The 22,156-nt window shown below is 49.2% G+C and overlaps 1 protein-coding gene across 1 annotated transcript in view; it reads left to right on the top strand.

Moving 5' to 3' along the window:
• Positions 1 to 2,039: 2,039 nt before the first annotated feature.
• IGF1R (insulin like growth factor 1 receptor) overlaps positions 2,040 to 22,156 on the top strand; it is a 299,971-nt gene continuing 279,854 nt past the window's right edge. Inside the window, exon 1 of the mRNA XM_042988145.1 lies at positions 2,040 to 2,197. Coding sequence (XP_042844079.1) covers positions 2,104 to 2,197 — 94 coding nt within the window. The 5' untranslated portion in view covers positions 2,040 to 2,103. The remainder of the gene's footprint in view (positions 2,198 to 22,156) is intronic.

The raw sequence follows: 22,156 nt of genomic DNA, 5'->3' as shown, positions 1-22,156 counted from the left end.
CGCAGCCGCCCACGTGGTGGATCCCCGAGCCGCGTGAGACCGCGAGGAGCGGCCAGGGCGGGCCACGGGTAGTGGAGGCCCGGCCAGCGCGACCCAGCCTAGCCAGCCCCCCTGCCCGGGCCCCCACATTTCCTCTCCCGGAGGGAGGCGACACTCCGCCAGCCGGCCTTCCCCGGCGCCTGCCGCGCCCCCTGGCGGCCGCTGCGGGGACGCGCCCTGGGCACGCGGGGCAGTCTGTCTGGGCCCCCCCCTTCCCCCGCTCGGGGCCCGCGGCAGGCGGCGGGCAGTATCCCCTCACGCCCCTGGGCTAAACCACGCGGGCCGCGCCCTCCCCCTTCAGCTCCCCGCGAGCCCCCAGAACTCCGGACTCTGCGGCCGCGACGCCGCGGCCGTCCCACCCTTGCGTGAAAGTGCCTGCCTTAGTAGGTTGGGGGTCTGCTTTCTCCCAGGTGTGCCCCTCCCGCCACATTCGGGCTTTCCAGCACGCTGCGAAAAAAATGCCGCATGCACGCACTTATTTATTTATTTTGCAACAGCTGCAAGAAACAATGAAGCTTTTCAAGAATCAGGGAAACGCGCTTTCCAGCCTTGCTGTTGTTTTCAATGAACCTCTCCGGCCCCGCACTGCCGGCCCACCCTGCCCCCTCCCTTCCTCCCTTCTCTTCTCCAGCCTGCCCCTTCGCGGAGCCCAGGCCGGCGCCGGGGGCATTGTTTTTGGAGTCTTGCGGGAGGGGAGGGCGCGTGCAGGGTGGCCGGCGCAGTGCGGGTGGGGGCGAGAGCGTGTGGGCGCGCGCGCGCGTGTGCCGGCGCGGGCGGGGGGCGGGGGCGGTGCCTCGCAGCCTCGCACCCCACGCCCCGGCTCCGCTCCGCACGTCCCTGGAATCCCGGGCTCCGGCTCTTGGCGCGCGCCGGCCTGGGCCGGGCCCTCGGCGCGCCGCGGCTGCGGCTGTGGCCGCTCCAGTGTGCGCGCGGGCGCGTGTGCGCGGCCCCGAGAGTGCGCGCGCGCGCGAGCCCCCAGTGTGTGGCAGCAGCGGCGGCAGCGGCGCGGCGAGGCTGAGGCTCTTGTTTACCAGCATTAACTCCGCTGAGCGGAAAAAAAAAAAAAAAAAAAAAGGGGAAAAAAAAAAAAAAACCCGAGGAGGAGCGAGCGCACCAGGCGAACTCGAGAGAGGCGAGCGAGCGAGAGGGACGCCGCCAGCGAGCCTGCCCCCGGCGCGCCCGTGCCCGGCGCTTGCAGACCCTCGGCCCCACTCCCCGGGCCCTCCACGCCCCTCCCGCGCTAGGGGAGCTCCACGGCGCGTTGCGCGCCTCGGCTTTGACCTTCAGCGAGCCGGAGCCCCCGCGCGCGGAGCCGGCGGCGGCGGGCGGGGGCCGGGCGGGGGCCGGCGCGGAGCCCGGGCGGCGCGGCGGGAGTGCTGAGCGCGGCGCGGCCGGCCCGCCGCTTTGTGTGTGTTCTGGATTTGGGAAGGAGCTCGCGGCGGCGGCGGCGGCGGCGCTGAGGGAGGAGGCGGCGGCGAGCGGAGCCCGGAGGAGGAGGAGGAGGGGGAGCCGCTCATTCATTTTTACTCCGCATTTCTGCCCCCGGCCGGCCTCGCCCGCGACCCGGACTTCGGGGCAATCTTGCGAACTGCGTCGCGCCCTCCCGCCGCGGAGGCTCGGGTGTCGGACAGCTTCCCGCTCTGCCTGGGGTCGGGCTTGTTTTTCTCCGCCGAGACGAATTTGGGCTTTGCCCCCTTTCTGTGTAGTTCCCCCCCCCCCTCCCTCCTGCCTCTCTGGGTTTGAAAATGGAGGCCGACGACGCCGACAGCCCGCCCCGGCGCGCCTCGGGTTCCCGACTCCGCCGAGCCCTGGGCCGAGGCTGCCGGCGCTGAGGGGCCGCCCCGCGCCGCCGCCCGCCCGCTCGGCGCACCCGGAGGGTCCCCGGCCGGCGCCGCCTTTGGAGTATTGTTTCCTTCGCCCTTGTTTTCGGAGGGGGCGAAGACTGAGTTTGAGACTTTTTCTTCCTTTCCCGTTTTTTTTTTCTTTTTTTCTTTGTTTTCTTTTTCTTTTTCTTTTTGTTTTTTATTTTTTTGAGAGAGGGGAATTTCGTCCCAAATAAAAGGAATGAAGTCTGGCTCCGGAGGAGGGTCCCCGACCTCGCTGTGGGGGCTCCTGTTTTTCTCCGCCGCGCTCTCGCTCTGGCCGACGAGTGGAGAAAGTGAGTATGTGCCCGCCGCCCGCGGCCACTGCGGGAACTTTTCCTCCGAGGGGCTGCGCCCTGTTTGCGAAACCCGAGTTGCCGTCGTCGCAGCTGTCGGGCCCCTGGGCTCGGGGGCAGCCCGGCGGGGTGTGGAGGGGCTCGGCCTTCCGGCCGGAGCGGCCCCCGGAGCCCCGGCTCTGCGCACCCCCGCGCGGGAAGAGCCTCGGGGGCTTTCTCTTTCGCTGTCCCGGGAGCCCTGCCCCGCGGGCCGGTTGCCTTGGGAAGCGCTCGTGCCCCCGCGGCCGTTCCCGCGCTGGGACTCCGTCGGGGAAGTTCGCGCCGGGCCGGGCCCCGCCACCCACACCTCACCCCCCTCGCGGCGCGCGGGCCGCTCCGCACGGCGGGCTGGCCCCCGCGCGGCGCGCAGACGGTGGTGACAGCTCCCGCGGTCGCGCGGGGCCCTGGCTGCCGGGACAGGCGGGGATCGGCTAGCCCACCGGCCGTGGGGTTCCAGGGGGAGGCGGCCGGCGGAGAGGCCCCGCAGCCCCAGGACACGTTTCCAAACATCCCAGAGCGGCCTCGTGTCGCCAACGCGCTTTACCCCTCGGGCATTTTGGGTTCCTGGCCTTTCCCTCCCCGTCACTTTCGCCCGATCCTGTGCGGGTTACCTGCCCCCGGCTTCCCGCGACCGCTCTGTGCGGCTCAGGCGTTGGGGGGGAGAGTTCCCGCTCTAGACTCCCCCCACCCCCCACCCCCGAAAACTGCAAGGTCGGGGGCTCTGCATCAGTCCAGCTTTTCCGAGGAGCGCGTCTGGGCCCCTAGTTCACAGGGTTCTGGGACTTTCTTCTCCCAGTTGCTACCCCGGCCTGTAGACCCCTCTCCTCCTGCAGACGGGGGTGGGGAGTGTTCGGGCAGCATCCGACTGTGCGGGAGTGGGTGTGTGGTCCGGGCCGACGTGCATTTCCACACACGTGCTCTCAACGCGGGGCTGTAGCTGTCGCCACACGGCCGCTCGGGGACACCTAGACGCCTGGCCCCGGCGAGAGGTGTCGCGCGCCAGCCTTTAAGGCGCGCCGGGGTCTGCGGCAGCGGGGGGTGGGCGGGAGGGTGTTCTGTTTTGCGAGCGCGGAGCCCTCGCCTTGGTTTGCTGGCCAGAGTTGCGTCGCACTGTATCTCTCCTGCCCCGCACTTCCTTTGTACAAAGTTAATAAGCAGTATCGCTCCACACTCGCTATCGCTTGCAATCTGATAGCTTTTGTTTTGGTAGTGTCGGGTAGGGGTAGGGAAGTGCGGGGAGGGGGGAGGGAGGGGGGGGAGAACTTAGGGCCCCACGACGTGTGGAGGAAGGAGGAGGAGGAGGGGGTTCTATACTCAGAAAATGGAAGCGTGGTTTACTGGCTTATTCGCGATGGCAGGGTAATTTGAACACGATTAAAGTTTAAATGCAGTCGGGGAACTGGGGCTGGGAACGTTGAGGGCGTGTTGGTGAGTAATGTTTGCCGAGGGTATGCAGGTGGTGCCAGTTAACTTTGAAAAATCACGACGGAGCCTCGAAGAGTGAGGGAGAATGGTGGGGGGTGGGGGGGCGGCGGGGCTGTCTGGCCCCATCACGGGGGCAATTCGGAAAGGCTGTTGTGTAAACAAACCCTTCTTAAGTGTCTTGGAAGAAATGAGTCCGTGATGGAGTAAGAGGAGATTTTTGTAAAGAATTAGTGTTTACTACACGGAGTAAGTCGCAGATTGAGGCCGGACCTTCCACAGAGCTGAGCTCTCCTCCTCTTTGTTTTCTAAACTTTCAGCTCACTGGATTGGACGAAAGGCTTTCGGCTCCCTTCTCAGGGTTACAGATGGTGTTTGGGGGGACAGAAGAGGGTTTCTAGCCTCTCAAGGCTAAATACAGTTTAGAAGACCACAGGAGAGCTAATCCATTTTTTTTTTTAAGGCATGATATTGAGGTGTGTAATGTTTCTAGTTTTATTATTTAATGTTAGTTGTGAGGTTCACAACACCAGTGATGGCCTTGCGTCTTGAGGAAGGAGTCGGGCATTTTAAAATAGGATGTCTTGTTGTTCCCAGCGATCTTCGTGAACAGTATTCTTTGTGAAAGGAGGCTCTTTCTTGAGAAAACAGGAGGAGAAGGGGCATTTTCATGCATGTTTATAATACAGAGAGATACAGAGAGGCCAAAGCTTTTCTCAAGGATCCCTTGAAAATTGTTGGTTCCTGAAAACCTGACGGATGGCCCGAAGGCACCCCGACTCCTGTCTTGGTTTGTTGAAGTCCTAACTCAGTCTCTGTTCCTTCCTACAGCTCTGACGTTTTCAAGAGAAAAGGATATGCTCAGTGTTTAGCATGTGTTCAGTTTTTAGTCAGGTGCTGGAACCCTTAACTCTGATGGAAATAAACTACTGAATCCAGTTAGGGATGAGTATTGTTTTGGGATAAAAATGGGGCTGGTGTTTGTTCCTATTGTATTGGCATATTTAAGGATTAGTGTTTACTCTTTGAACACTGACACCTACAACAGTAAGGTGATTTTCTTTTAAATCTTTCACTGAAAAGATGTAGAAGTTTTTGAGGCAGATGAAGTCAAGCAGACACGTTTGTTTTGTTATCAACATAATGTGAACAGAGCATCTAAATAAGAGAGGCTGGGAAGTTCTGAGTGATAGCTAAATCATCTGATGGCTTCATCTTTTTTTAAAATCCACATGTATTTTAAACATATTGGCTATCTCATTAAAAGGTCTCAGTCCTCTTTCTGCCCCAGGCACAGCCCTATCCTATTGTCAGGGAAATATAGGTATGTGAAAGGTTGATGTTTAAAGAAGTTGGTGTTTTATTACCAAAGGAAGAATCCAGAATAAGAAGGTTGGAAAAAACCTAAATAGCAAATTATAGTTTAGACTCTCTAGAGGGAACTAGCAAGTAAATGGTACTTTTGAGTAGGGATGGGGTGTGGGTCAGGATTTGAAGTTTAAAAGGTTATATGTTTGATTTGTCAGAAGGATTAGAAAACTCTAACCTTAAGAAATATGCTAAGGTTGACTGGGAGAACCTTAAAAGCATCATGCTAAGTGAAAGAAGCCAGTCACAAAAGACCACATATTATATGATTCTGTTTACATGAAGTCTAGAATAAGCAACTCCATAGAGACTGAAAGTAGATTAGTGGTTGAGTAGGGCCGGGGGAGGACGGAACAGGGAGTGACTGTTCATGGGTATGGGCTTTCTTTTGGGGGTGATGAAAATGTTCTAAAATTAGATTGTGGTGATGGTTGTACCACTCTGAATATACTAAAAATCATTGGAGTGTCCACTTTAAATTAGTGACTTTTATGGCATACAAATTGTATCCCAATAAACCTGGGTCGCCCCCCCCCCTTTTTTAAAGAAATCTGCGAAGGTTGGCAAGAATGCATTGTCACTTTGAACATAGAGGTTAGATTAAGTAAATTTGTCCAGCAAGTGATCATATCTCTTTTTTATTTGTGGAGTTTCTTACATCCGTGCACTCTAGCAATACGGCAAACTGATGGCTGGTGTTGTAACAGTGGGGTTTCAACACCATAGGAGAAATGGGCAGGAAAAAAAAATCTTGGTTATACACAGCTCAAGTAGGGATTTAGGGGTTGGACTTAAAAAACACAAATGCCAATGAAAGTCAAATTTGTGACAGTGAAATCCTTAACTGAATCCGAAACGAAGTTGGTCTTTCCAAGACTAAAGTTTAGGAGCTGAGTCCGGAAGGCTTTTTGTATTTCCAGTTTTCTTACATGTGTTTTCCAACAAAGAAATAATGTACTGTTTTAAGATGGTAAAGAATTTCCACTTTGTTTTTTCTTTCTTTTCTTTCTTTCTCTCTTTGATATCCCTTATTAACTACTCTGGTAGTAAAGACTGAGGATGAATGGGGTGGGTTTTTTCTTTGTTGCTCATTTTATTTTTTTAAATGGCTTCAGAATCTGAGCAGGAAACAGGATCTTTGTACGCTACAGTAGTTTTTTCAGGCATACGATAATTTTTTTTAATTAAAATTTCTCGTGGAACAAAAGATTTAAACATACAGCAAAGGCATTTTTGCTGTGCCCTTTTCCAGATTTACCTTGGCCTTTTAATAGAAAAAGATGTGGAGAATAGTGGTTGTTTACATTTGTTTTTGGTCTTTGTCTAGGACTTAGTTTACTAATAAAAATGTTTCCTGCCCTTCTTATTGTTGCAAGATCAGGGCAGTAATGAAAATCAACTGTATCGTTTTCACTTGTTGCCTTAGAGTTTTGCCAAGGGGAGCCCTCAAGGGACAGTAGCTTCCTTTTAAATCTGGTTTCATTTGTTTTGTGAGAAGCAACTGAAGCTGTAAGAAGCAACTGAATCCAGCCAGCACTTATTGGGCACCTGCTGTATGAAAGCTGGACCCTATGCCAGGCAGTGAGTAAGCTTACAAGGAAAGAGGGCTTTGTCTTTGTCCTTGGGGCATTTTTTAAAACTCCTGCGTGAAACAAAGTTGCTTAGAAAATCAGATCTTTTTCAGACTCAGCACAGAATGCACGGTTTTCAAATAGGCGGCAAACAGCATTTTAAAGGCCCTTTAAAAACATTTCTGTAGACTTAAGATACGAAGTAAACCAATGTTGCTGAATCTTCTAAAGCCCTCTGCTGCACCATTTTTGCCTTCCTCACGTATTGCCTCCCATTGCAGTACTGGACGCACGGGACACATTCACCGGTCTGTGCTCAGCCTCTCAGCTTTTTTACAACATTGGTTCTGACAATTGTGATTAAAAATGTGGAGTGTTGCAGGTACCTTTTGCCAACACTTCAGGAGTTACAGGTGGCGTTCGTGAATGCTGCACGGCATGTTTTGAGTTGTACGGAAGGTGGAACTTATTTCAAAACTGTTCTGGAGTTACACATTGCTGAGCCTTCTGGACATTATTAGGAAACTTGCTTAATTGTAAGGCTTTATCATGTAAAAGAACTCACTGTTTGTAAAGGTGTAGAAGGGAAAGAATAAGATCCAGGAGGCAATTGAATCGTGACTTTGTTTTTTTTAATCGTAAAAAGTAGAAGCTGTGTTTCTTTCTGGGTTGTGATTTGCTTCGATTTGTTTTCAACACTCATTTAAAAATCCTAAGAAGAGGTATCTGTGCCTGCGGGCCACCTTACACCGAACTGCTTTTCTTAGCCAACCTGTGACAGGTGCTGAGTCCAAGGTATGCATTTCCATCAGTTGTACTAAATATATAGTAGTTGCACACGTGCTTGAGATAGGGTTTCTCCATTTCTCTGTCCGAGATGTTCTGAAGGAAAACGTTGAACACTTGAAGGACAACAAAGTGAATAATGAATGAAGCACTCTGACCCCCCCCCCCCCGCCTTTTTTTTAAGTTTATTCTTTGAGAGCGAGCGAGCAAGTGGTGGTGGTGGTGGGGGGGGGAGTTGCAGAAAGAGAGGGAAAGAGAGAATCCCAAGCAGGCTCTGTGCTGTCAGAGCAGAGCCTAACTCGGGGCTCCAGCTCATGAACTGTGAGATCACGACCTGAGCCAAAATCAAGAATCAGGTACTTAACTGACTGAGCCACCCAGGCACTCCCCTCTGATCTTGAAAATGGTGTTTGGGGTCAGATTATCAGGAGGAGGTTTTCCCGTTATTTGTAAACATGTGATTTGGCTTAAATTTAAGGAGGGGATACATGCAACAGTCCTGATGTTTGCGCACAATGAGACTTGTTGACATTTGGGGAGAGTAACTGATTTTCAGTATTTGGAAAGAAACCTCTAAGTATCTGTAAAACTGATTTGTTCTGAGCAAAGGGCATATGTTTTGTATAAGATTATTGGTAAACAAAAGATCTTTAAAAACAAGTCAGGTTGTTACCGCAATAGATGTGTATTCCCTTGGCATGATGAAGTTTGTTTCTCTTGTTATATTGCTATGGTCTTTTTTGACTCAGAATAGTAAGTATCTTTGATTTTGAGACTTTTGAAGACTTAGATTGTTTTCTGTTTTTAAAGCATCAGTTTTTACTCATGTTGTAAAGTCCCACATATCATTTTTGAAGACTTTCCTAGTTTTTTCTATTATGCCAGTTTCACTCATGGCCTGTGAAACTGATTCATTTCAAAATCTTAAGGAAATATTGATATTTCTTGAATTGACAATTTTTTTCTCCCTCCTCTCTCAGTAAATGTATATCGAACACTTAGTGGGCTTAGATCTTTAAGTTTAAAAATTCATTCTGATACCATAAAATATTTTACAGAAGATTTTAAAGGTATGAATCAAACCATAGAAATCACTTGTTATGTTTATTTAAAACACTAAAGAAACGGGATGCCCAGGAGGCTCAGTCGGCTGAGTATCCGACTTTGGCTCGGGTCATGATCTCACTGTCTGTGGGTTCGAGCCCCGCATCAGGCTCTGTGCTGACAGTTCAGAGCCTGGAGCCTGCTTCCGATTCTGTCTCCTCCTCGCTCTCTGCCCCTCCCCCGCCCCCCAAAAAAAGAAACATTAAAAAAACAATGAAACACTAGAGAAACAAACTAGTAAGCAAGGCTTTTATTCTTTTTTGTGCCCTATCAAGAATTTTTAAACGTATAGGTTGCTATTCAGATTTTACTGGAACACAACAGAAAGTAGTTTCTTTTATGATGAAAGATGCATGTTTGCAATGGCAATAACTGTTACAAGGTATTGTTGCTGTTATTTATGACGGGGAGAAGTAGGTAGGGATGCAGGGACTGCCTTTATTCTCATATTTATCCTCTCCTTGGTTAGTGCTGGTGATAGCTTACTTTCTAAGTTGCTGGGGATGTGTCCATGGAGCTGACTGTCCCACTTATGATGGCTGACGGTCTTGCAGCCCATACTTTCTTATTTGACCTACTATGGTGGCTTAGCCACATGGGGAAAATGTGCACGCACATAACTGGTACCACAAATACTACAGAGGTAGCTACGTCTGCCTTAGATTGCTCACATTATAATAGTCTGGATTTTTTTTAAAGCATTTATATTTAAAGACTTAGAAGTATTCTATTCCTGGTCCAAAGGGTTCTTGGCGGGGAGGGGGGAGGGAAGGGAGCTGAAACTTTATTCGTTTATTTCACTCCTCACTGTCTTAGCCCCCTGAGCAAGACAGGCACCGACTTCAGTAATAATTATATAATAGAAATGCTACTTGTTCACAGTTGTGTGTGTGTGTACGTGTATTTCCATCCATTCGAATTCTGACTGTTCTAAATACATTACTGTTTCCGTCTTGAGTACTCTTGTGTGGCTACTTTCTTTTTAACTTGGTGCTGGCTTTCCTTAAACCGGCTTTGGAATAACTTGTCAGTTTGGTAATTCAGGTGTACACATGCTGCTGTTTAAATTACTCTTGACATGGGAGAACAAATACATTTTGACAGCCTTAAAGCATAAATGTTTTATAGAGCAGAACTTTTAAATTTTCCTGAGATATTTTGGATGCATACTTTCAGCTTCTCTCATGTAAAATATAGTTGGTGGTTTGTCTCTATAAAATTGATCACTGGAAATACATATTTGACTAAGTAAATGAGACAGCACCAATTTGGGTTAGGCGAATTTTAGTTAATGCCTTTAGTTCATAGTAAAGGAACAGAAGTCTGATGATATTTAGGGGGAGATAGGCTTACGTGTTACGGCTTTTCCCAAATTTGGAGTATCCGAGTGGCTTTTAATAACTTCCTGGAAAAAAGTAGGAAGCATAGAGAGAAAGCCAAGGTGTGCGGTCCATGATCCATCTGGCAAATAGTTTTCTAAGTTATTAGCTTTGTATAGATTGGAAGATCTTCATCTAATGTGCTCAGATTAATCTGTGTTGTCCTGAATTTATTCTCCCCATATTCTTTTCCTGGGTCTCCTGCTAGTGGGATAATACACAAGCTCACAGACTCAGGATTTGAAAGAGGAGCACAGATTGCCATGAAAACAAACGAACAAAGAGACCAGTGACAGGAAGATCTGTCGTTCAGCTTTCCTCAGTTCTGTCGTCTGATTTCTGCGGACAGTGAGTTCATGGCATATGTTAGGTCGCAACGTGGTATAGTTTGGTTACAGGAAATTCTTTTGCGATCATCGCCTTGCACGGTTGGGTGACCTATTTGGGATTTTCTTTCTGACATGTCCCTCAGTAAGATTTCCAACAAGTGTTGAGTCAGGATGGAATTTCTAGTTAAATTTTAGGTCTTCAGCTCACTCGTTTCTGGGGAGACTGGTTAATTGAATGTTTCCTTTCTACCTTACCGAGTCCCTTGAAATCATTCAGATTCTCTCCTGATTTTAGCTCCACCCTGGTCCAGTCTGCCAGACCTGCATCATCTGTCTGAGGAGATGCTCAGCTTGGCCTCCGACCCGCTTGGGCTACTTTGACTCCTGTTCCTTCTCTGTGGTGTGATGGATGGGCCAGCCTCAAATTCTCAGCGTGTGCCTTTTGTGGTGCTGCATTGTGGTTCAAGAATCAAGTCCAAGGCTCCTCACACTGGGCTGCAATAAATACATCCTTAGTGAGACGGCTGTAGGGATCCCGTGTTAATTCCCAGCACCCACGCTTCACCTCTGCGGTGAACACGCCATGCCATTGCTGTCTCCATGGTTTTGTTCCTGCTGTGTTCATGGTCTGGAATGTTTTCTCCTCTCTGCTACCCGCGTACAGAATAGTGGAAAGTGCTACTGTAGAGAGCAACAGAGTCACCTGGTTCGAGTTTCTCCTTTGCTGCCAGTTAGGTCTTTGGCCCTGAACAAGTTATTTAACTTTTTTGAGGCTCAACACAAATGTAGAGACTTAAAATAACTGGGACGTTTTCTTCTTTTCTCATCAAGCAACATCACAAAAACTTCTTCTAATATATTCAGAAAACTAATGTCAGAAAAATTGGAGGGGGGAGGGTATAGTTTTTTTATTTTTAAAAATCTCTGGATTTCAGACAGATCTGTGGAGCAGGGACAGGATGGTGCTAATCAGGAAATTCATTTCCTCCAAGTACCTTTCTATGGTTTTAAAAGATCTGAGATGATACACTTTTGTTTCTAACTCCCGATGCCTCTTCCTACATGAAGCCTTTCAGATTGTTCAAACTTCCGTAGACCTAACCTCCCCCCTCACTCCCTTTGAGTTCGTTACCACTACTGTGCTGGTTAGCAGTGATTTGTTTTGTCCTGTACCTGAGCTGTCGTCATTTTATGAGGCCGCCGAGAGCAGTGGAGCCAAAGAGCTTGCCTTGAGTCTCAGCTCCTCAGTAGTGAAGATCTCAGGCCAATGATTTAATCTTCCTGTGCCTCAGTTTCCTTGTCTGTGAAATTGCAATTTTAATAGAACCCACTTGATACACTTATTTATAGAAATTAAGTGAATTAATACATATGTCAAGTGCTTAGAGCAGAAGCTGGCATATACTAAGCTCCTCAGACTTCAGCTTCCTACTGCTCTTATGGATGTGACATTCTTGAACGTAGGTGTTCTTTGGATAGTGCCAGGAAAGTAGGACACACTGGAGACTTGACTGTCCTTGTAACTTACATGCGGTTGATACATAGTAGGTGCTCAGTAAATGTTCTACAATAAAACTTAAGGTGCTTAACAGGATACATTTTGCTTGTTAAATCCCAGTAGTACGATTTTACCTATTTTCAGCAAACAGTGGTAAACCCCAGCAGTTCACCTTCTGCTTCAGAGATCTGTTCACTACGCTTTCTCCCCTAATTCTTCCCCTTGTCCTTTCCTGCCGGCGCCTGAGAAGTCTCCAGTGCGTACTCTGCCCACCTCACTAATGCGTAGGCGACACCTAGTGGCCAGAAAAGAGATTCAGCCTCTTCCGTGACTGATTTAACCCTGCTAGTGCCCAAGGATGAAGATCGCGATCGCCCGCTCCCTCCCCACGCGCGTCCCTTAGATTTTGTCTTCTGGCTTGGTTCCTGGGAACTGATAGCAGGAGAATGTGTGGACTGCAGGCTTCGGTAGAAACCACTGGGATTTCGGATTAAGACTGCTGTAGTGTGTCAGCCAGCTCCTTTGAGAATTAGCTACAATTAGGGTCTTCCTAAGTGAGGTAAACACCTTTGGCAGAGTCCTTGTATCTAGCGTACCTTTCACAATTCAAGATTTAAGGTGTTTTTACAGGACTTTAGCAAATAAAAAGTTCTAAAATATTTCTCTTGAGATTAGAGATTTAAAAAAAAAAAGCCCTACTAATTCATTTTGAAAAATAAAGCAAGATCCCCATTGCTCTCTTTCTGTGGTAACACTTAAATTATCATTCTTATAGGTGTTGCCTTGGACAATTTCAGGTAGTTAAGACACTCACCAGTCAGAATTCCTAACGGAGAATGACAGACACTTCCGTTAACCGGTGTTAGATCTCACATCAGATGTACTGGGTTCGGTATTTTTCTGTGTTTTGTTTCATGCTTTTTTTGGTATTTTGAGAATCCACTTTGTCCCTTCCTTGTGACAAACTTACTATGTACGTGGTTACTCCATTTTACCTTTTGAAAGTTGTAGACTCATTTCCCCGTGATTGCTGTTTATTATTTTTATTCATTTTCTATTTTATTTGCTTTTTATTATTTTTAATTTGGAAATCATTTCTTTGGCTGAGAGAGGACCGCAGTGTGCCATCATCTCAGTCGTTTTGAACAACTCTTTGGGCTCCTTCTCAAACAGGCTGTACTCTTTCAAGTCCCTTTGCTCTGGCTGGTAGCAACCTCTCTGCTTAAAACAACTCTTAACCAGTTTGCCCTCTGGAAAACTCCTTTAAGCATTAGCTACAATTTCACCCCCTCCGCAGCCTTGATTCTGCATGTAGGGTGGTCACGTGACACGCTATAGCTCTATGAGTAGCTTGCCCTGTGTTGTTTCCCCCAGTGGCCGAGAAGGACAATGATGGCACCTTGGTCATCTGTGAATTTCCAGGACGTGGCTCGGTGCCTGCCACACGGGAAGACCTCAAACAGGAGACTTCTTAGAGGGCTAAGCTCCGTCCCACTCCCCCTACCATTCACTGTGAAGCATCTTGATAACAAATGTATTCTCATCTTTTTGTTATAGCCCTGCCAGCAGAAGCATCTTACTGTGCTAGTTACTACTATGTGGAACTCGAAAGCAATAAAATTATCTTTAAAATCAAACTTTTGGGGCGCCTGGGTGGATCATCATTTGAGCTTCCGACATCGGCTCAGGCCACGATCTCACAGTTTGTGAGTTCAAGCCCTGTGTCGGGCTCTGGGCTGACAGCTGGGAGCCTGGAGCCCACTTCAGATTCTGTTTTTCCCTCTCTCTCTCTGCCCCTTCTCCGCTTGTGCACTTGCTCGCTCTCTAAAATAAACATTTAAAAAAAAAAAAAAGCAACTTTCACCAGGCTTTTTGCAGACTGAGGTGAACAAAAGCCTTAAAACTCCAGGAAAGCCCTGTCAAGGCTGTCTCATCCCTGTGGAGGGATGCCTTTTCCCGCAAGTTCCCTCCAGATAGGAATTAATGACTCCTGTCCACCAGTTGTTGGTAATGGGGCTTCGCTGGTGGTACTGGGTGCCTGACTGAAGGCAGGCACTCAGGCTGGGTTGGGCTGTGTTGTGGTCCAGGGGTGGCCTGATACAGAGGACCCCCAAGGTCCAGCCTCCGGGCCAGGTGGATGCTTCCATGTCTGTAGCTGCCCACCGCTCGCTCTCTCCCTTCTGGATCACACGGCAGGCCTAGGTCATTTCTCATGACCTGAGTAGCCTCCAGATCCCAAGACACAAGGTAGGGAGAGATGAAGTGCTTTGGAAGGTCTGATTGGAACCAGCAAAAATACTGTGAACAGACACTTGCTTCTGTCCCTTGCCTTGTTTTCTTGGTGAGGCCAGTGAACTTTTGCCTTGGATGCTGACAGGGATGGCAGCCAGTCGTAAAAGGCTCTCATCACTTGAGTGCCCCCCTCTCCTGGGTTCTGGCCAGGGCCTTTGATTGGCCTCTCCGACCCCCCGCCCCCGGAAGTTTACTTGTCTCGGATGGCATGAAGAGGGCTCCTGAAAGTAATTAACACCTAAGAAATTATCCTTAAAAGCTCCATGCTCCTGAGGAGACTGGTGAGGCGGGATATTTCTTACGGAAAATGTAAACATAATCATTTGAACCTGGCATGTTAATTTCAAGCGTACCTTGTAAAAAAAAAAAAAAAAGTATCTTGTAAAATTGCCCTGTGAATGTTGCACAGGGTGGATGTGAACTCACCAGGACAAGCCAGTACAGCGCCCGCCTTTCATCTGCCCTCGTCATTGGGGTTTGCATGTGCACAGCGCTGCCTTTGAAGCCCTTTCTCCTCAAACACCTCGCCGTCTCTGTCTCTCCGATGCAGGGAGGCATATTGGGATTGGGAAGGGAGCTACAGGCCTCAGTGTCCCCATCGTCCCCATCTGCAGTTTGGGGTATTTGGGATGATATGAAGATTAGCAGTAACGTTTCTGAGGTGCCAGCAAGTAGAAGGCATCCAAAGGCATGTTTTATCAGTCTGTTTTCCATGTGCCATGGTGGCCCTGCTGGCCTCTCGCTGGAGCTCCTATCCTCTCGCTGTCTCCCTGGCACCGGGTATCACTGTCCCTCAGGGATAGACCTCCTGTCCCTTGTCTACAGTGAAGTTTTAACTTCATGAAGTCTGAGCCTCAGCTCAGCCCTCTAGAACCACTAACAGGTTGCCTCTCTGAGCCAGAAGATAAGTTGTCTTTGAGTTAACTCAGGCTGGTTCCTGTGGACCCTTAACATTCAAGGTCATCGCCCATCTAAAGAGGAGGACGGTGGGGAAGATCCAAAACCCTCCTTCTACTGCCAAGGCCTCCAATGGCCTCAGCTCCCCTGAGAGCCTGTGGAGAGCATGTGTACTACTTTCTCAAGGGGCTGACTCTCCAGATGGAAACAGTCAAATGCTGCTGGACGGTTGCAGGCAGATGCATTCAGTGCTTACTCATGGGATGCTGACTAGTGGGGAAGTTTGTGAGCTGGAGGGGTGCTGTCATGGAGCTACTGAGGAACCCGAGAAGGTGTTAGGCAGTCTGGCTAGGGTTCCAAGGGGCAGTAGCATTGGCATTGGCCTGGGCATTAGCGCCAGGTGCGCTGGTGAAGGGACTCAGCGGTGAGTAGAGAGAGTGGGGAGCTTTGAAGCTTTTTGAACCCCGGAAAATTGAAAGGGGTTCAATTGAAATTGAGAGGGTGCTGGGGAGGCTGCCCTGGCCTTTGACGGGGTCAGGGTTGGGGGACCAGAGATAGAAACCCCAGGGTGAACCAGTGAAGGTGTAGATGGAGGAGGACCCAGGGGGAACACCCTCCAGTGAGGTGCTTGACATTGCAAAGCCCTTTGGAAACTGCCGCCCCGGACTTCAGAAAAGTTCCTGTAGGGGAGCGCTTACCTTTGTCAGGGGCATCAGGGGTACCTGGTAATGTCCAGTACGAGTGTTGAAACTGCGGGAGTAAATACACAGCCTCCAGACATACTCCCAAAGTGAAACCTTTTCAGGCGGCTGCTCTCACGTTCATTGCCAGGGCACTGCTTTCTAACTTTCTGAGAAAAGCCAGGCAAGAGATGACCCTCGTTTCCATCTGAGCTGGGTCGGGTGGACCCGAGTTGGCCCTGGCCTTGGCTTCCTGTGGTTGGGATGGACGGGGAGGGGCCCCTGCCCCCCCACCCCCCTGCAGTGCTGGCAGACCTTGCAGGGCTATTTCCAACCGTCACCGCACAGGCTGAGAGGAATGAGGAATAATTTGTTTAAACGAGGATGCCAACTTTGCGTCCAGGTCTGGGCTTTGCTACTGGTGCTTTTTAACTCCTATTGATTGATGTTTTTAACTTGACTGGGCACATTGTAGTTCTCGATGAGAAGCAATCACCAGTGTTTAGCTCGCAATTGGTGCTCGTAGATACGAGCTGCCCGTTCTCTACGACTGTAACTGTTTTCACTGGACAAATACCATTAAAAGACGCAGTAATGCAAGAGGCTTCCTGGAAGGGTGACATCATGTGGCCTGGGGGATTTTGTATTCCTCGTCTGCTGTCAGGATAGAGAATTCTGAATTTTAAATCATTTTCTACCTGTTTGAGCAAGTAGAGCCTAAGGATCTCAACCGGTCTGTGTTTTCATTTGGAAAACAGGCCTCCTGCCATGTCCCAGACGCTTCTGCCTCCAGTCGTGCATGATGGTCCAGGTTCCATTTTGAGATTTGAATTAGAGCCCAGAGCCTCTCAAAACAAGTCTACAACGTGCTGTTGTTCATGGGACACCTTATTTCCTGTGTCTGCCCCAGTCTTCTCATCTGTAAAATGGGAAATGGTAATGGCACATGTACTTCATGAATGAGTACACGTAAATCTCTTAGAGTGTCTGCCACAAGTACTGGGGGTCGGCTGTTACTGTCTGTCATTAAGAATGGAGAATTTACACGTTAGAAGTTGTTTACTTAAGGGGCGGCTGGGTAGCTCAGTGGAGCGTCCGACTTCGGCTCAGGTCATGATCTCGCGGTCCGTGAGTTCGAGCCCCACGTCAGTCTCTGTGCTGACAGCTCAGAGCCTGGAGCCTGCTTCAGATTCTCTGTCTCCCTCTCTGTCTCTCTGCCCCTCCCCTGCTTGCTCTCTGTCTCTCTCTCAAAAGTAAATAAATAATAATAAAAATTGTTTACCTAAAAATAAAACTGATGCCCTCCTGGGTGTGTATGATTGCCATGTTTGCTCTTCCTACGTTTGCCTTTTCTGATCTTCACGTTAAGACTCCAGCTTCATTTTACATAGAGGCATTTCAGAAGAGCTCTGTCCGGCCTCTCTGTCTCTGGGGATAGAGATGCACCTTCGTCCCCTGATTTTTGTGTCTCTACCTGATATCCCTCTGCCTCCGTGGAAGGGCATGAAACATTCTCCTGCAGGAGAGGGATTATTTGGCTCCCAAAAAAACCCATGTGTCAGGCCAAATGACCGAAATGAGTCATTCACATGGTAGTCTGAATGGTGTACTTCCCAGCGTTGTTCCTGTCTCAGGGATAGCTATGGAATTAGGGGTCAAGTGGCCTTCTGGGGGAGAACCAGATCTGCATGGTCAAAGACATGAGTAGCTGGGACTGGGAGTGCTATCCCCAGCCCAGATTTAGGACATAGGGTCTGGCATGAATCTAGGTATCCAGAAAAACTAATTGCAGTATTTTAGATCAAAAGTGGGGAAAATCGGGGTCCGACTCTTGACTTCAGCTCAGGTCATGATCTCGCGGTTCAGGAGTTCGAGCCCTGCATCCATCTCCACACTGACAGTGCAGAGCCTGCTTGGAATTCTCTCCCCACCCCACCCCCCTTCTCTCTCTCTGCCCCTCCCCTGCTCGCGCACACACACTCTCTCTTCCAAAGTAAGTAAACTTAAATTTTTTTTTTAAAGTGGGGAAAATTAAGAATCTGTGCCCCTCGTTGTTGGAAGGGTGTTTCCAGAGATGGGAGTCCCTGGAGTCTGGGGCCTCAGACCTCCAGGGACAGCCTTAGTCAGGGGTTTGGAGGCCAGCTGCAGAAATGGCACCTGGCTAGTAAATGTTTTGCTGGAGAGCCTTTCTCTGGGATCTCGAGAAGAAACTGCCCTTTTACTTTGCTCCCTTGGGTTGTACAGGGTCTCTGCTTCCCAGGATTGGGATTCATTTCTCTTTCAAGAGCTTGTTAGGTGGGCTAGGGTGGTCTTGCTAGGGGGCCATCACCTACAGTGATGATTTTCCCAGGGAAACATATTTTGAATGCAAACCACTTCCTCATCTTTAATGAAGCAACTCATAGTGTGATGGTGATTTTCTTCTGTGAGAAAAGCTCTCTGAGGAGGAAGAGTTCATTCCTTTGGTTCAAAATTTATTTCTTGAGGTCTGGAAGCGCATGAAAAGATGCTCAGCGCAGTACCTGTCATTAGGGGAATGCAAATCAAACCCACAACGAGATACCCCTTCATACCCGTTAGGATGGTGATTATCAACAAATTGAAAATTACGAGTGTTGGCAAGGATGTGAAGAGATTGGGACCCCCGTGCCCAAAGAATTGAAAGCAGGGAGCTGGACAGAGACTTGCGTACCCATGTTCATAGCAGCAGGTCATGATTTGCAGCAGCCCAAAGGTGGGCGCACCCTAGGTGCCCGTTAGTAGTTGAATGGTGAAACAGAATGTGTATACACACGGTGGAGTATTATGCAGCCATGAAAAGGAAGGGGATTCTGCCACCTGCTACAGCATGGATGAACCTTGAGGACATCATGCTAGGTGAAATAAGCCAGTCACAAAACAAAACAAAACAAATACTGTGTCCGTCTACTCACATGAGGTGCCCAGAGTTGTCAGATGTACAGAGACAATAGGTAGAATGGCAGTTCCCAGGGACAGAGGGGAGGGGAAGGGGGGAAGTTAGTTTCTGGTTTAGCGTTTTAGTTTTGCAAGATGAAGACTGCCATGGATGGATGGTGGTGGTGATGTGCAAAAATGTGAATGTAACTACCGATACTGAATTGTGCACTTAAAAATGGTCAAAACGGAAAATTTTATGTTGGATTTATTTTACTACAATAGAAAAAACACCTTATTTCTTCTTCTTTTTTTTAAATGTTTATTTTTGAGAGAAGGAGAGAGAGCATGAGATGGGGAGGAGCAGAGAGGGGGACAGACAGAGGATCCGAAGCAGGCTCTGTGCTGACAGCAGAGAGCCCGATGCGGGGCTCGGACTTATGAACTGCAAGATCATGACCTAAGCCGAAGTCAGAGGCTCAGTCGACTAAGTTGCCCAGGTGCCCCCAAACACCTGATTTCTTGATTGAGTCAGCTGTGAGCGTATACCATGTGGGATAGTGGGGGGTGGGGGGGCAGATTTAAGAAGACCAACTCCTGCCCAGCATGGCCACGGTTGAGGAGGCAAGCCAAAGGTTTTACAGGTGCGGGGGTGGGGGGGGGGGTGGGGGGTGCACAGCACAGGACGTGGGAGGTCAGGGGAGGCCTCACCAAAAAACATAGATTTCAGATGAGTCACCAGGGATGGGTTTGTTTTCCATAGTGAAAGAGTGTCACAGATAATCTTTTCCTTTCGGGGAAAGTAAGTCAGGAGTCAGACTTTTGTGCTGTCTAGTCACAAAATTTATTACTAATCAGCCATGTGATGTGTAATTGCGTTTTCATTTTCTTATTTTTCCAGAAGAGAGATTTGTTTAGATATTTGGTTCCCTCACTGATTACACTGGAAGTTTTTCATTTGTTTTGACAGCTCAATATTTTATTGCACACTGACTCCCCCATTACATAGGGAGCCCTGAAGGAAAGGGATTGACCTCTGTAGGCAGAAATGGGAACATTTCAAAGGAAGGAAAGAGCCAGAGCCTTCACCTTACAGAAGGAGAAACTGAGGCTTCCAAGAGGCATGTTGCTGAAGGGGACAGGACGTCTGGCACATATCGAAGGCAAGTCTTGCCTGTCCATCATGCCAGCAGATTCTCTTGGGCTGGTTCTTTGTAACTGAGTTGTCACCCTCTAGTTTTCGAAGGCAAGGCTTGCCTGTCCATCATGCCAGCAGATTCTCTTGGGCTGGTTCTTTGTAACTGAGTTGTCACCCTCTAGTTTAACCAGGAGTCAGGGCTCAGGCCTGGACCTGCTCGATTCCAGCAAGACTGGGAGGTAGCTGAGCCTGTCTGGCTGCAAGACGAGTTTTCTCCACCCCACTCAAGGTACAGCTTCTTGGTCTGGGCCCCGTGGGAAGGAGAAAGCTGGCTACCACAGCTCATCCGGGTCTAGAAGTTGGACTGGCATTTCCCCTGCATCTCAGAGGCAAGCCTGAGTGACCACTCTTTTCCTGAGCAGGAAGTGTTTGTTAAATGACAAGAGGGAGGCGGTGCCTTTTCCTCAGGTTGGTGATTCGCTCTGCCTAGAGCCGTGGGGATGTCTGTGTCCGCTTGGGCTGTAATAAATTGCCAGGCTGGATGGCTTAAAAACAAAACAAAACAAAACAAACCCAGACATCTATTTCTCACCGTTCTCAAAGCTGGAAGCCCAAGATCAAGGTGCTGGCAGATCTCGTGTCTGATGAAGGCCCCCTTCCTGGTTTGCAGGTTGCCATTTTGTTGAGAGGGAGACGGAGAGTTCTGGTCTTTTTCTCTTCTTATGAGGACACTCATCCCATCACAGGGGTCCATCCTCATGACCTCATCTAAACCGAATCACCTCACCAAGGCCCACCTCCTAGTACCATCCCATTGGGGGTTACAGTTGCAGCACAGTGGTGGAATGAGCTATAGTGAAGGCTTCTCAAGACCAGGATTCTGTTTATATACACATTCTTGGCCAGTTTTGAGAGTTGGTTACAGATTCATCTTGAAAACTTCAGTGGGGGGTCCCGTACCTAAAAGTGCATATTTTCAAAATGGCACTAAGTACATTTGCCTTCCAATGCTTTGGTCAAATGCTTGAAACGTATAGTTTGTCTTGTGTGTGGGCCATTGCTTTTCTTAAAGTGAATACTGCTTGAGAGGAATACAGTTACTGGGAAGTCTCAGAGGAAATGACCCCATTTCCCCCATTTTTGGACAAAGGAGTTGCTGCTTTTTAAACTCTGCAGTAGCTACATCGAGGAGAATTATACTCCAGGACAGCTTGACTTGTATTTTTGAAAGCTCAGTTCGCTGGTGAGCACACACCTATTGGACGTATGGAATTCAGCTCAAAGGCACTCACCTCAACTTCCCCAGGGTCTGTTTTGTAAACCCCGACTCCAGTGTGGTGGGTTGGGGGGCAGGGGTAGTGTGCGTGGAGGACTGCGGCCCGTCTCGGAGTGCTTGGCGGTGGGTTTCTCTCACAGCAAATCCGGAAGGCTAGGGAGGTGATTGTTAATTGTTTATAAGCATTAGCTGTTTACAAGTCATACTTGCTATTTTAAATCAGACCCTGCTATTATGTTGTTTTGTTTCTGTTCACAGCTGAGTTTTAAGCTGGGTAGGATTTAATGGTGAGTCACTCCCATGACGGTAAAATCAGTATCGATCAAGCCTTCTTGTTAATCCTGCAAGCAGTTTAGAGCCGGATAAAGGCAGTCTTAAGGCTTCTGCCCGTGAGGATCCCTGGGTGCAGGTTGCTGCCTACAGGCTGGGGCTTCCTTAGGACCGAGTTAGCCCCTCCTACCTGCTGACCTGGAACCTGCAAGGAGCACTTCTTGTGCTTTTTTGGAACCTCCTCTGCCTGAAAAGAGGGCATGATCAGATGAAAGGGACACATGCCCCGGTGAAGTTTTTCTCCTCCTCTTTCCTCCCTGAACTTCACCCCTGCTACAGTTTGAATATTCAGTGAACGTGTGTCAGTGAACTGGGAGGAATTCATGATCCTTTTTTTTTTTTTTTTTTTTTTTTTTTTTTTAAACCTCCCTGGGCTCTGAATAGAAGTCTCATTTGCCACCTTTTTCTGGTCTGGGTCAGGAAGTTGTCCTAAGCATCGTTTGTTCGGAGCTGCTGTGGATTCTTCTCAGCTGATGGACAGAGAAAGGTTGAAGGCTAGATGTGTGGGTGGAGTGTGATGGAACTCTGGGACCCTCTTTTTCTTGGCTCTGGGAACTCCACCCCAACTCCCCTGAGGGCAGTGGGCAGGCACGCACACCCACCTCTCCTCAGTCCTCTGAGCAGCTTGCCAAGAAGGTGTGCAAACTGCAGGGTGCCTGCCCAGGGCCGTGTAGCCATCTTGGCATCCTGGCTTCGCGTCCTGAGCGTGGACTTGGAGGTTGGCGGCCTGGTGATGAAGCTGCACTGGGCATGGAGGGGTGCTCTGGCTCCTGGCAAGGGCAGTGGGTCATGTCCACTGATACTGGGCCTGCCCAGGGCGCCCATGAGAGCATGGGCTGAGGATACCACTTGGATTCGGTACCGTGAGCAAGAGAGGGGGATGTGGTGTTGGCTTTTACTGCAGAGCACATGAGGCAAAGGGGCAAGCCAGCGGCCCAAGGGAGGCTGAGCTGAG

The sequence above is a fragment of the Panthera tigris genome, chromosome B3 (genome assembly GCF_018350195.1).
Source record: "Panthera tigris isolate Pti1 chromosome B3, P.tigris_Pti1_mat1.1, whole genome shotgun sequence".
In the NCBI taxonomy this organism is placed as follows: domain Eukaryota; kingdom Metazoa; phylum Chordata; class Mammalia; order Carnivora; family Felidae; genus Panthera; species Panthera tigris.
Note: the sequence above shows the minus strand (reverse complement) of the source record. Positions and strands in the feature narration are given on the sequence as shown.